This window comes from Zingiber officinale, chromosome 7A (genome assembly GCF_018446385.1).
Source record: "Zingiber officinale cultivar Zhangliang chromosome 7A, Zo_v1.1, whole genome shotgun sequence".
In the NCBI taxonomy this organism is placed as follows: domain Eukaryota; kingdom Viridiplantae; phylum Streptophyta; class Magnoliopsida; order Zingiberales; family Zingiberaceae; genus Zingiber; species Zingiber officinale.
In genome coordinates, this window is record NC_055998.1 from 19,199,509 (window position 1) to 19,213,154 (window position 13,646).

The 13,646-nt window shown below is 38.3% G+C and overlaps 1 protein-coding gene across 1 annotated transcript; it reads left to right on the plus strand.

Annotated features, from left to right (window-relative positions):
* Nucleotides 1-12,059: 12,059 nt before the first annotated feature.
* LOC121999253 (RING-H2 finger protein ATL2-like) lies at nucleotides 12,060-12,722 on the plus strand. The gene has a single exon (XM_042553957.1). It carries the CDS (start codon nucleotides 12,060-12,062, stop codon nucleotides 12,720-12,722), a length of 663 nt encoding a protein of 220 aa, XP_042409891.1.
* Nucleotides 12,723-13,646: the final 924 nt, after the last annotated feature.

Sequence of the window (13,646 nt, forward strand, 5' to 3'; positions counted from 1 at the left end):
ACAAGCAAAACAAAAGCGACTAAAAAAAAGTACCCAATCAAACTCAAGTCCAAAGACGAATCAGACTCAGAAGAAGATGATGAAATTGCCACTAAACTCGTGAACCTAGTTCGGAAGTTATGCAAGAAAAAGAAGGGGTTCACTAAAAGAGAGATTAAGAAGGTGATCCAGTCAAAGACGACACAACCAAGTCCAAAAGCCAAGTTCGAAGTTATCTACTACGGGTGCAACAAAAAGGGGCATATCAAGGCAAACTGTTCAAACCAGAAGGAAACAAAGAAGCAAAGCAAAAAAGAAAGCGCTATAAGCAATGTGGGATGAGTCGTCTTCATAAGACTCTGACGAAGATCTCCGACAGACAAGCCTCCTCTCACTTCCAGCCCGGGAACAAGTTGTCGAGTCTGAATCCAAGACAAAATTGGAAGTCGAGTCCGAGCGAAGCAATGGATCCGCATCCGGTTTAGAGGGTTCACAATCCACTATAAGAATTTCCTTAATTAGATCTCATAACCTGATCTCGTACTTGTCTAGAAAACTAGCTAAGTCCAACCTCTGGGTCGTCACTCTAAGAGGATGTCAAAGCCCTTAAGGAAGTGATTAACCCAAGCTCTTTGATTGAATCGGTTCAAGTTGGAAGTTCAACTCAAGTCCAATAATTTGAGGAAGAAAATTCCAATTTAAAAAGTCAAGTCAAGGAACTCAGGGACTCTTTGGAATGATTCACTTTGAGTTCCAAGAACCTTGACCTAATTCTTGGGAAACAAAGGGTCGTATACAATCAATCCGGACTTGGATATAAGGCCAAATGTAAATTTAAATCCTACCTGTCTCTTGTTAATCGAACGAATAGTAAAATGGTCCAAGCATAGGTCCCCAAGTCTTAGTTAACCAAGTTGGACTTGATCAATGTTGGATCCCCAAAGATCAAATACATTGTCTTGATAGACCTTATCAAGGATATGATCCAGGGGAGCCAACAGAAAGATCATCTTTATTATTAAGTAAATTTGTTTGATGAATGATATATTGCTTACCTTATACATGCTTAGATTAGGATAGATAAGGACTTAGTCTTGACCGACACTTGATTAGTTAGACCAAGGATTCTCAGAAAGAAAATTAAATATTTAATTTCTTTAAAAGATTTTATCTAGAAGTGGGTGTTGTTCCAATATCCAAGAAGGCCTAATGCCTCGCCATATCCTATAAGTCAATTATTGAAATGAATATTTAATTTACTAACTGTTAAACCTTAGTCTAACTCAAATATAAATCAATCCTTAGACGAATCTAAATTGAAGATTAAAATTAACCATCTCACAAAACTCATAAAATTCCCTAATTGGTAATTTAGAAAAAGGTGAAATGAATTAGATTAACTAAAAATAACTTAAATCAAAATTAAAACTAAATTAAATATAATCAAAATTAACTTAAATCAAAATTAAAACTAAATTAAATCTAACCAAAACTAACTTAAATCAAAATTAAAATTAAACTAAATCTAACCAAAATCAAACTAAATCTAACCAAAATTAACTTAAATCAAAATTAAAACTAAATTAAATCTAACCAAAACTAGCTTAAATCAAAATTCAAACATAAATATCTGTTCAAAATTCAAATTTAAACATTTTCAAAATTGAAATATAAATAATTGTTCAAAATTCAAACTTAAAATTAATTTAAAAACTAACTTAACTTCATCTCACACAAACTCATAATCTGAATATGTTTGATAATATAAAATGAGTGAGATGAAAAATCAAGAAAATAGATAATTACTTCTATGCATTTATACTTAAGTTTTTCATACTTGGACTCTAGGGTCATAGTCATTAATCAAGGCATTAATTGAATTATTTAAGCTCACTATCCCCTACAAATTACTTAAACTTTTTAAGAGAGAGAGAGAAATAGGGAGTTAATTTTTTTTGGGTGATATTCAAAAGATTTATAAGTTAAGCTTTTTAAAAATCAATTACTTTTTCAAAATTTTATAAAAATCTTTTTAAACGTAAGTACTTAACTAAGTTTTCATTAAAAAAAAAGCTAAGTACTTAACTGAGTCTTTATCAAAATTTTTTTGAAGTTAAGTACTCAACTAAGTTTTTAACTAAGTCTCTTTTCAAAGTTAAGTATTTAACTCAGTTTTTATGAAAATCTTTTTCTTCATCTAAGTATTTAGCTAAATATGTTTCAAAGAAATCATTTTCAAAAAGCTAAATATTTAGTAAGTTTTTTTTTCTCTCAAAGCTAAGTGTTTTTCAAAGAAATCATCTTCAAAAGCTAATTAGTTAGCTAAGGTTTTTTTTAAAAAAAAACACTTTTAAAACTAAGTATTTAGCTAAGTATTTTTTATAGAAATTATGTTCAAAGCTAAATTTTTTTTAAAAGAAAATCTTTCCAAAGCTAAGTATTTTTCAAAGATATCCTTTTTAAAGCTAGGTATTTAGCTAAGTATTTTTCAAAGACATTCTTTTCAAAGTTAAATATCTAGTAAGTTTTTCTAAGAACCTCATTGAAAGCTAAATACATGTTTTTTTTGAAAAGAAAAGTAGAGTGCTACTTTTAGGGGAGCTTAAAAGAAAATATTAAAAAGTCAACTTCTCAAAAAAAATTATTTTCGACTTTTCTCTCTACTTAATAATTTTTTATATATGTCAAAAGGTAAAAAAGGTATTAAAAGTAAAGTAAAAAGTCTTATTTTGAGAAAAAGTAATACTTAAGGGAAGTGAATAACATTTATTTTTATCTTGAAAAATGCTACTTGAAATTTACTTGGTATTTTTTTTCCATTTTCTCTTTTCGAATGTTGTTTGTTTTTACTTAACTTTGAACTATATTGTCATAATAAAAAAAAATGAGATTATTGGTGCAGGGAGCATCAGACGATTGAACATATGTTTTGATAATGGCAAAAGGTTCAAAGTTAAGGTTATTTGTTATTTAACAAATATGAATGAGCTTATAGGAAAGTCCTAAGTATTCTTAGACAAAAAGTTCTAGTGGATTCTAGGCAGGTGGAAAATCCTACGGGGAGGTAACCCTAGGTCCTAGGGGGTAGTAATCCTAGATTATGGAAAGTCCTAGCTGCGATTAGGCAACGAAGACTTGGCGGGTCAAGGACTTTGGGCAAAATCTTAGAATTGAGGACTCTAGGCGAAAATCCTGGGGTCGCAGACCAGGTGGAAGACTGGACGAGTCATGGAGTGGACGTTCAGCATGAAGTCTCGGACGCTAAGCAAAAGTCCAGACATTTTGGAGGACCGGTTTGACAAAAGGTAATTTCTCCTGAGAGGAGTTGGTGAGGACGCGTTCCCTTAAGAGGGAACAGTAGGAGTCTGTTCGACCTAGAATTTCAGCGAAACTCAAAATTAGGATCGGGCGGTCCAAAAACTATCAAAACTTATATTTCCTTATATATTATTACGTTGACTAACCTTGTTTTGTAGGAAATTGAACGAAAACTGGTGGTCCGGGCGCCCGGAGTTGCTCCGGGTGCCCGGGAAGCTTTCGCTTGGGCGAGGCGCCTTCGCGGTTCGAATGCCCGGAGCTGGTCCCGACACCCAGAATTCCAAACTTTATATCATTGTCAAGCTAGAGCACGCTGATTGGATAGGCCTACGTCACGGTCCAGGCACCCGAAAGGGATCCAGACGCCCACGACAGCCTATAAAAGCAGCATTTGACCTGCCCATCAAAAACAAGATTCCAAGCAACTTTTGTTTTGTCGTGCTGCTGTGAAAACACTTCCGCGAAGCTCAAAAGTTGCCCCGCCGACTGCTGTGCTGAAGATTTAAATTTCTGAGTCATTGGCATTCTTTAATTTTTCTAATTACTTGTAATCATTGTACTTATATTCTTTACGATTGATTAGTAATTATCCAACAAAAGCACTCTCATGTATGGACCTTGGAGTAGGAGTCGTCACAGGATCTGAACCAAGTAAATCTTGGTGTGTTTGCAATTATTTGTTTTCATCTTTATTCCACTACCTTTACTCTCTCTAATTGTTTTTAATCGAACGTGAAAGCCACGAGCGTTATTTTCCCCTCTAGCGCAACAATCCTATAGGTAAAAGCCTACTGGATACCAAAGCCTTGACACTAGTCTTTGAGCTCACGACCTTATTGCAAACCATTATCCGATACTATTTTGTGAGGGATGTCAAATTGACACACTATATTTTGTCATACAAATTTGAGGATGACCTTCTTGTGATCCAAGCCAAGGCTCGACCATCACTCACTTAGAGAAATACTCTACCGCAACTAAGAGAAACTTCTTCTAGTGAGGTCATGTTGGGGAGGAACCCACGATATACATTCTCCATTGGTTAAAAGAGTAAGATATGGAGGTCTTCAACAACTCAGTGGGTTGATGAGGCAGAGTTTGATGCTTCAGACAATTGTGGCAAGTACCGACTAGTCGAGTTGTGTCAGCTTATAACATAGGCCAAAAGTATCTAGCTAGTAAGACCTTTCATGTCAAAGTTTGACTCCCAATATGATTTTCGTAGCAACCTCGATAGATCTCTCCCATGACATAATCAATGTTTTCAAAGCTTAAATACATGATAAGGTGGCGAGAAAAAGCATGCTAGTATAAGACATCCTCCACTAAAGTGAATCGTGCAACACGTCTTTTGAGAGTCCTAACCTATTTAGAGTTATCGGGCAGGGTCTCATGTCTCAGGAAGGAAATGAGAGGAGTTCTCCAATCAGTCTGGCCACCTGAGTGAGGTCTGTGATTAATGTGAGCAACCAACTGATCTTGTATTATAGGCTCTTCCACTTTCCAAGTAGTCAAGGCACTAGTCATTTTAGCTAACTCATCTGCCTTTTGATTTTTTGGTCAGGGCACTTTTTGAAGGACGACTTCCTGAAAGTACTTCTTCAACTTCTCAAAGGCTTCAGTATAACATTGGAATCCATCATTACAAATCTTAAAAGTGCCTTCAAGCTATTGTGTTGCTAACTGCGAGTCCAAGTGAATGAGGACTAAGATGGCCCCCACATGCTTGGCTACTTATAGGTCAACAACAAAGGTATCATACTCGACCTCATTGTTTAAGGCTTTGAAATGAAGCCTTACTGCCAATTATAGCGTGTCTCCTTGAGGCGAGCATAGCAAAACTCCAACTTCGCTTCCCTTCATGGTGGCTGACCCATCCACGATGATCTTCTAGGTCGCTTGCAATTCCTAGTCGGATTAGTTAAAATATGCTATATATTATTTATTTTAACTTCTAAAAGATGTTAAAATAATAAGAAATAATCAGCAAAACATTCCCCATACGTTTTAGGTTTTTCAAAACCTCTGGTCTACCACAAAGAATGTCGAAAATAATAATGAATAACATATTTGGACTCCTTGCAATTTTAGAAATCCACAGGAACTAAAATGGGTGCAATCGAAGCTCTCTAGGTTCATCAGTGGGATTTGATCGAAATCTATTGATGGACCTAGAGAGCTCCGATTGCACCTATTTCAGTTCTTGTGGATTTCTAAAATTATAAGGAGTCCAAATATGTTCTTTATTATTATTTTCGGCATTCCTAGTGGTGGACTAGAAGTTTTGAAAAACCTAAAACGTATGGGGAATGTTTTGCTAATTATTTTTTATTATATTTTAACATCTTTTAGAAGTTAAAATAAATAATATATAGCATATTCTAACTCCTTGCAACATTAGAATTCCACAGAAACTAAAATGGGTGCAATCCGAGCTCTCTAGGTCCATGAGTGGGTTTTGACCGAAATCCACTAATGGACCTAAAGAGCTCCGATTGCATCCATTTCAGTTCCTGTGGATTTCTAAAATTACAAAGAGTCCAAATATGCTCTTCATTATTATTTTCGATATTCCTAGTGGTGGACCAGAGGTTTTGAAAAACCTAAATCTCTTTTTCTTTTTTTCCCATTTTTTTTCTTTTTTTTATTATTAGGCCTGATATCTCCCATATCTGGTCCATGTTAGGCCTAATACGGGGAGATATCAGGCCCACATTGGGCTTGATAAGATAAAAAAAGAAAGAAAGAGAAATTTAGACCTAGAGAGCTCCGATTGCACTCATTTCAGTTTCTGTTAATTTCTAATTTTGCAAGGAGTTCAAATATGCTCTCCATTATTATTTTTGGCATTCATAATGGTGGACCAGAGGTTTTGAAAAACCTAAAATGTATAGAGATTATTTTGTTGATTCTTTCTTATTATATTTTAACATCTTTTAGAAGTTGAAATAAATAATATATAGCATATTTTAACTCCTTGCAATATTAGAAATTCACAGAAACTGAAATGGATGTAATCGGAGCTCTCTAGGTCCATCAATGAGTTTTGATCGAAACCCACTAATGGACTTAGAGAGCTCCGATTACACCCATTTCAGTTCCTGTGAATTTCTAAAATTGCAAGGAGTCCAAATATGCTCTTCATTATTATTTTTTAGCATTCCTAGTGGTGAACCAGAGGTTTTGAAAAACCTGAATCTCTCTTTCTTTCTTTTTTTTTTTTAATTTTTTTTTCTTTTTTTTTTTTGTTATTAGGCTTGATATCTCCCATATCAGGTCCACGTTGGGCCTGATAAGGGAAGATATCAGGCCCACATTGGGCCTGATATGAAGAGATATCAGGCCCACGTTGGGCCTGATATCTCTTTATATCAGACCTAATAACAAACAAAAAAGAAAAAAAAAGAGAGATTTAGACCTAGAGAGCTCCGATTGCACCCATTTCAGTTTCTGTGGATTTCTAATTTTGCAAGGAGTTTAAATATACTCTCCATTGTTATTTTTGACATTCCTAGTGGTAGACCAGAGGTTTTGAAAAACCTAAAATGTATAGGGATTATTTTACTGATTCTTTCTTATTATATTTTAACATCTTTTAGAAGTTGAAATAAATTATAGATAGCATATCTTAGCTCCTTGCAATATTAGAAATTCACAGAAACTGAAATGAATGCAATCGGAGCTCTCTAGGTCATCAGTGAGTTTTGACCGAAACCCACTGATGGACCTAGAGAGCTCCGATTGCACCCAATTTAGTTCCTGTGGATTTCTAAAATTGCAAGGAGTCCAAATATGCTCTTCATTATTATTTTTAACATTCCTAGTGGTGGACCAGAGGTTTTGAAAAGCCTAAATCTCTCTTTTTTTATTTATCTTTCCTTTTTTTTGTTATTAGACCCGATATCTCCCATATCAAGCCCACGTTGGGCCTAATATGGGGAGATATCAGGCCTAATAACAACAAAAAAAAAAAGAACGATAGATTTAGATTTTTCAAAACCTCTGGTCCACTATTAGGAATGCCAAAAATAATAATGGAGAGCATATTTGGACTCCTTGTAATTTTAGAAATCCATAGAAACTGAAATGGGTGCAATCGAAGCTCTCTAGGTCCATCTGTGAGTTTCAGTCAAAACCCACTGATCGACTTAGAGACCTCAGATTACAATCATTTCAGATCCTGTAAATTTCTAAAATTGCAATGAGTCTAAATATACTCTCCATTGTTATTTTCGACCTTTCTAGTAGTGGACTAGAGGTGTTGAAAAATTTAAATCTTTATTTTTTTTCCCTGTTGTTAGACTTGATATCTCTTCATATCAAGCCCATATTAGGCCTAATATGGAGAGATATTAGACCCAACATGAGTTTGATCTCTTATAACATGTTTGAAAAAAAAAAGAAAAATAAAGAAAAGATAAAAAAGAAGAAGGAAAGAGAAGATACGTTGCATGCATAGTAGGAAAGAGAAGAGAGAGAAATGACAAAGAAAAAAAAAAGGAAATCAATTAAATTTGTCAGGAGGGTAGAATAGGAAGACCACTGTAAAAAAGGTGCGTCATTTGGTAAATACTAAAGTAGTATACTTCTTTTGGTAAATTCAAAAACTTAAGTACGCCTTTTGATAAATTACCGTTGTCTTTATCTTTATCTTGACCTTGAGTGACAAGTTAACATGACTCGTAATCCACGTGGCACGTGGAGGTTTTGTGGGGCGTCAGAAAATCACCATATCAATCTGAAGTGGAGAGCAAGTATAGTACTATGAGCCTCAAAGTCTGTTGGGCCTCGTAGCCTCGTAGGACAAGTCTCATTGATCATTCTAGATATCAAGGATAGAAGGATTGAGTCATACAAGATAATAGATACGGAAAGATTAGGTCAGATCTCGACATTCTCATCATTTGAGTAACAATGATGTTTTACTAGATGTCACTCAATGCTTATGTATCTAAAATATTTTTAGAGATGTTACCGATATTACGAGAACCTATTGGGTGACATACAAAGAACATGTTAATTTGGAGATGGGTTTATATGATGAATCATTGGATTAAGTCTAATCTAAATTAGACTCACTGAGTTAGACTCAATGGGATCCAGCTATTGGTTTGAGTCAAATTTGAATTATACTCATTGAGTCAATTCAGATTGATGAGAATCAGTAAGTTAGACTCATTGAGTGACTTGGTGAATTTGAATTCACCAAGGAAGAGGAATAGTCAATTTTGAATTGATTATGCATTGGATGAAGACTAAAAGACATATTGGATTAATGGAGTATTAATATCAATTAAGACAATTGATTGAATGAATACAAAAGGCCTTTTGATTCATTTTTGTGGAAGAGATACTTGTGTTCTTGCTTGTCTTCTCCTTCTTCTTCCTCCTTAGCCGAGACCACTTAGTTGGTTGCTAGCACAACCTTAGGTGGTTCTTCTTCTCCAAGTTTGTGAGTTTATGAGGCATATGGAACGTATTCGTGTGGATACCGGAAGACGCGTGAACACTTGATTGTGTTGAGATCCACCAAAGACAAAGTTACTGTCGGGAGTTTATATTTACACAACAAAAGTAGAACCCTCAATTCAATTAGTATATGGTTTCCTTCTCATGGATCTTCTGGAAAGGATCTTGATAATTTTCCACTATGCTTGTGTTGCTTTGCACTCAATATCCTAACATAGACATAGGGGCTCTCCCACCACCGACTTGGACAGAATGGGTAGGTTAGTCAAATAAGCCTTCAGTTCTGTGAAAGTTTGTTCACATTTCTCGTCCCATGTGAATCAGATGGCCTTGCACAACACCTTGAAAATGGAAGACTCTTCATGGCTTATTGGGAAATAAACCGCGACAATGACGTGATTCACCCAACTAGTCATTGTACTTCCTTGATGTTCCTCGGGGAGGTCATGTTCTGCAAGGCTTGAACTTTTTTCAAGTTGGTCTTTATCCCTCGCTCAGTGACTACGTAGGTCAAGAAAAGTTTGCTTCTAACGCCGAATAAACACTTGGCAGGGTTCAACTTGAGTTTATACCTTCGCAAGGTGTTACATGTCCCTTTCATGTCATTGATCAAGTTCTTCACTCAGGCTGACTTGATTAGGTTCTCGTCAACATAGACTTCGACGTTATAGCCAATTTGGTGCTTGAAGACTCAGCCCATAAGTTGTTGATAAGTGACTCCTACATTGTTTAATCCAAATGACATAACAATATAATAGAAGGTTCAGTTAGAAGTGATGAAACTAACATTTTCTTAATCTTCCACAACTAAAGGGATCTGATGATACACTTAATATGTTTCTAACATGCAAATGAGCTCACACCTTGAAGTTGAGTTTACTAGTTGGTTGATCTAGGAGAGGGGATAGCAATCTTTAGGACAGGACTTATTGAGGTCATGGAAATCAAAGCAAACCATCATTTATCTCTTTGTTTGGGTACAAGGATCACATTTCCTAGCCAAGAGGGAAACTGGACCTCTCGGATGTGCTTTGCTTCTAGGAGATTGCTGATCTCTGTACAGATCACTTTGCCTTGCTCTGGTGATAAGGGTCGCTTCTTCTATTAAACCAGCCTAGACTCAAGAAGGATATTGAGTCGATGCTTTATCACAGTGGGTGCTACTCCCATGACTTCACGTGGCAACCAAGCGAAGATGTCCTTATTTCAAGCAAGATAGATGACTAGTTTCTCTTTAAGTTGAAGTACCAAATCAGCCACCACCTGAATAACAGGTCAGGTTGGCTAGGTACAATTTGAACTTCCTCTTTTTCATGGATTAGTTGAGGAATGGATGTGCTTTGTAAGGAGATGACCTCTCATCCTTTTGCCTTTCATGACTTCTTGTAGCTTCTCTCCTCAACGAAGTCGCGGCTGTCAGCGATTCTTTTAGTGTTAACTATCACATCGTCTTAATTCAGAGTTCCCACAAATAGTGTCAATTTATTCTGACTAAACAAGTCTGAAACACACTCCAAAAGATGGTTAGACTGGCGGTGGGATGGATCTCAAGTTCACTTCAACGCTCAAGTTAGAGTTTGCTTGAGGTGATACGTGAGAAAAAGGAGAGAACCTGGTCCAGAGTTTCGAAAGATGGAATCCCCTTGTCATTACCTTTGTGAGTCTCTATATAGTTGTCAGGAGGGCACCTCCTCTCTGCATATTTCCTTGTCGTTGATCTCATATGAGTCGATGAGGGAACTAGATTTGATCGTTGTTAGCTGCCCTTCCTTTCACGAAACGACATGTATTCGTAAGAGAGCATCTAGGAGACTGATTTTGACAATCTAGCAACTGTCTTTCCAGTCAACCAGCGCTACACGCCTTGGAATATCGCTCTGGAATATCGTTGAGAAATGACCCTAATGATATGGGGGTTGCATTGCTCTTCACATACTTTAAGCAAACTACATGTGGATGTACAATGTAGACTAGATCTGAAGATGAGGAGACAAAGAGATTAAGCTATTTTAGAATGGCCTTGAAAGCAAACGAAGTTGGGACTCGAGGTTAGGCCAGGGAAGGTGTAGGCGACTAAGGCTGAGCCAACTAGATGATGTCAGAATCTAGGACTGATATAGAGTCATGGAAAATTTCAACAGCTAAGGTCAAGCTAGGATAACGGGATCTGAGATTGAGATAGAATCATGGAGTATGCTGGTAGTTGAGGCCTAGCCAGGATATAGAGTCATGGAAGATGTCGGCAGCTGAGGTCGTGTTAGGATGTCGAAATCTGAGATTGAGACAGAATCATAAAGAATGTCAGTAGCTGAGATTGAGCTATGATGTCGAGATTTGAGATTAAGACAAAATCATGAAGGATGGACAGTTAAGGCCGAACTAGAATATCAGGATATGATACTGAGATGTTAAAGAACCATGGAAGATGTTAACGTTTGAAGCTGAGCCCGGATGCATGATCTGAAATTGAGATATTAAAAAATTATAAAGAATATCAACAACTGAGGTCGAGTCAGAATACTAAGATAGAGATGGCCACATGGTTCAGATGGATCAGATCCAAATTCCCCATAAGACGAGTCTGGCTGCTCATGTTTCCGCTTTATCTTTATCTTTATCTTGACCTTGAGTGACAAGTTAACATGACTCGTAATCCACGTGGCACGTGCAGGTTTTGTAGGGCGTCAGAAAACCGCCATATCAATCTGAAATGGAGAGCAAGCTAGTACTGTGAGCCTCAAAGTCTGTTGGGCCTCGTAGGACAAGTCTTGAGGTATTTGGCAACAGATCGCAAGAACTATATATATATCTCGAGTTCTGATGAACTGCGTGCACGCCAAGCAGTTCGTTCGATCATGACCACTGTCGGGTCAAATGGGTTATATGTCTCAGTCTTCTCTCTTTAATAGTCGACTCATGGCCACGCCGAACCTAATCCACACGCTAAAGTTCCTCGATCAGAAGAGTCCACAGCATTTGCCCTATCGATAATTGACACGATACTTTGCTCCAAAACAAAATTAAAAAAAAAAAAAAAAAAAGATACTCGGACAAACGTCAGTGGGTCGACTTTCTAAACAGTGCAGCCGAATTGACTGACTTGTGAGTCAGGTCTTTAAAACGATGAATATAAGTGGAAGGATCTCACTATTCAGTTGGAATAAAGTAATATTTAATAGTAGCTCGTGATCGAGACGTATTTTAATCGCGCAATTTAGTTGGCAAGAATAATCCAGCGGAGCAGAGAACAGAATAGGATCGGGGTAGGAGTAGGATCGATCTCGACGGCCGCCATGTCCAATCGCGATAGCTCCGGCGGTGGGTGGTTCGTCTACGACGAGAGCAGCGACAGCTACGATCTCAACACGCGGATCCTCGCCACCGCCGTCATCTTCCTCGCGGTCGTCGTCCTCCTCGTGATCGTCCTCCACCTCTACGTCCGCCACGTGTTCTTCCGCCGCCGCCGCAATAACCTCGAGGCCTCGGCGGCCTCCGGCCGCCGCTTCCTCCGCTTCTACGTCACCGACCCCGCGCACGACGACCACGTCGCTGCTCCCGGGCTCGATCCCTCCGCCATCGCCGCGCTCCTGGCGCGCCCTTACCGGTCGACGGCGGGCGGCGACGGCGAGTGCGCCATTTGCTTGAGCACGGTGGAGGACGAGGAGATGGTGCGGGTGCTCCCGGGCTGCGGCCACCTGTTCCACGTTGGGTGCATCGACATGTGGCTGGGCTCGCACTGCACTTGCCCGGTGTGCCGGGTATCGGTGGAGCCCCCGTCGGCGACTGCCGCGGCGGAGGACGGCTGCGAGGCGACTACTCCGGCGTCTCAGGAGGAGGCGACGTTGGCAGCGAAAGAATCAGAGTCGGCGTCGTCGTTCACGAGAATTCTCAGCTGGGAGAGGTCAACTGCGAGGAGGCCGCAAGGGCAAGGCATAGAAGACTTGGAGAGACAGTAAAACAGAAAGCTACTCATATAAATCAGGATTTTCACTGATCACAATTATATACATATATATTTTTTCACCCTATTAAGAAATCGTACAATCATTTGTTTTGACAGATATATAATTTTCTTTCGTCTATTCGCCGGAATCCCTTGCATACATAATTCTTAACGATGTATTTTCCAGACCTCGCCGGCGATTCAACTTGCCTGACATAAAAAGAGAGGCCGTGGCCGTGTTTCAACTATCAACTGCCTGATAATGAGAGTTTGGTGGGAATTAGCAGACGAAGCACGCCAGTGCCTTTACTTTTTTAGGTTCACGTGGTTTGAATAATATAATTCAATTGATTTCCCTAAACTTCCTCAATTCTTTTCGCCTTCAATTATCTTTATATTAAATGCGAACTAAACGATATGTTGGGGCCCAACTCCTATCGTTCAAAGACATGTTGGGAGGATTAGTTAAAACATTTGCAGCGGAATTCAGTTAGTTTCTTTGTTCACGAAGTACTGAACACTCGAACAGAACTCTGAGTCTGAGTCAATCAGATCAGAGAACTTGCATTTGGACTAGTCTTGTCACATTATGTAAGGGCGGAGTCAGGTATTGCCCAACCCGGGCTTTGGCACGGGCCGTTCTTGAGAAAGAGGAGAGAGGGAAAATGGAAGAGGAGGAAGAAAAAAAGTTAATCAGATAGATTGTCAGTCCAGAGTTTGCATTTTCGATCAGTCCGGGATAAATCTGGTAGATCATCTGGATCCACCATTGCATTTTTTCCTGATCTTTGTTTGCCCTCTTTAATGTTTTATTTGTCCGGACAAATTAATTAATCCACTGGTTGTTCACTAACTACGATCTCCTGCTCGACAATAATTCTTTTGGTATTCTGTGCGCGCCTCTTGCTTTTATATCTGATGTGGATTAGTGGGTTAT

What these genes read in the sequence shown, in the direction of transcription:
- LOC121999253 (XM_042553957.1), top strand. Translation starts at nt 12,060, where the DNA reads ATGTCCAATCGCGATAGCTCCGGCGGTGGGTGGTTCGTCTACGACGAG.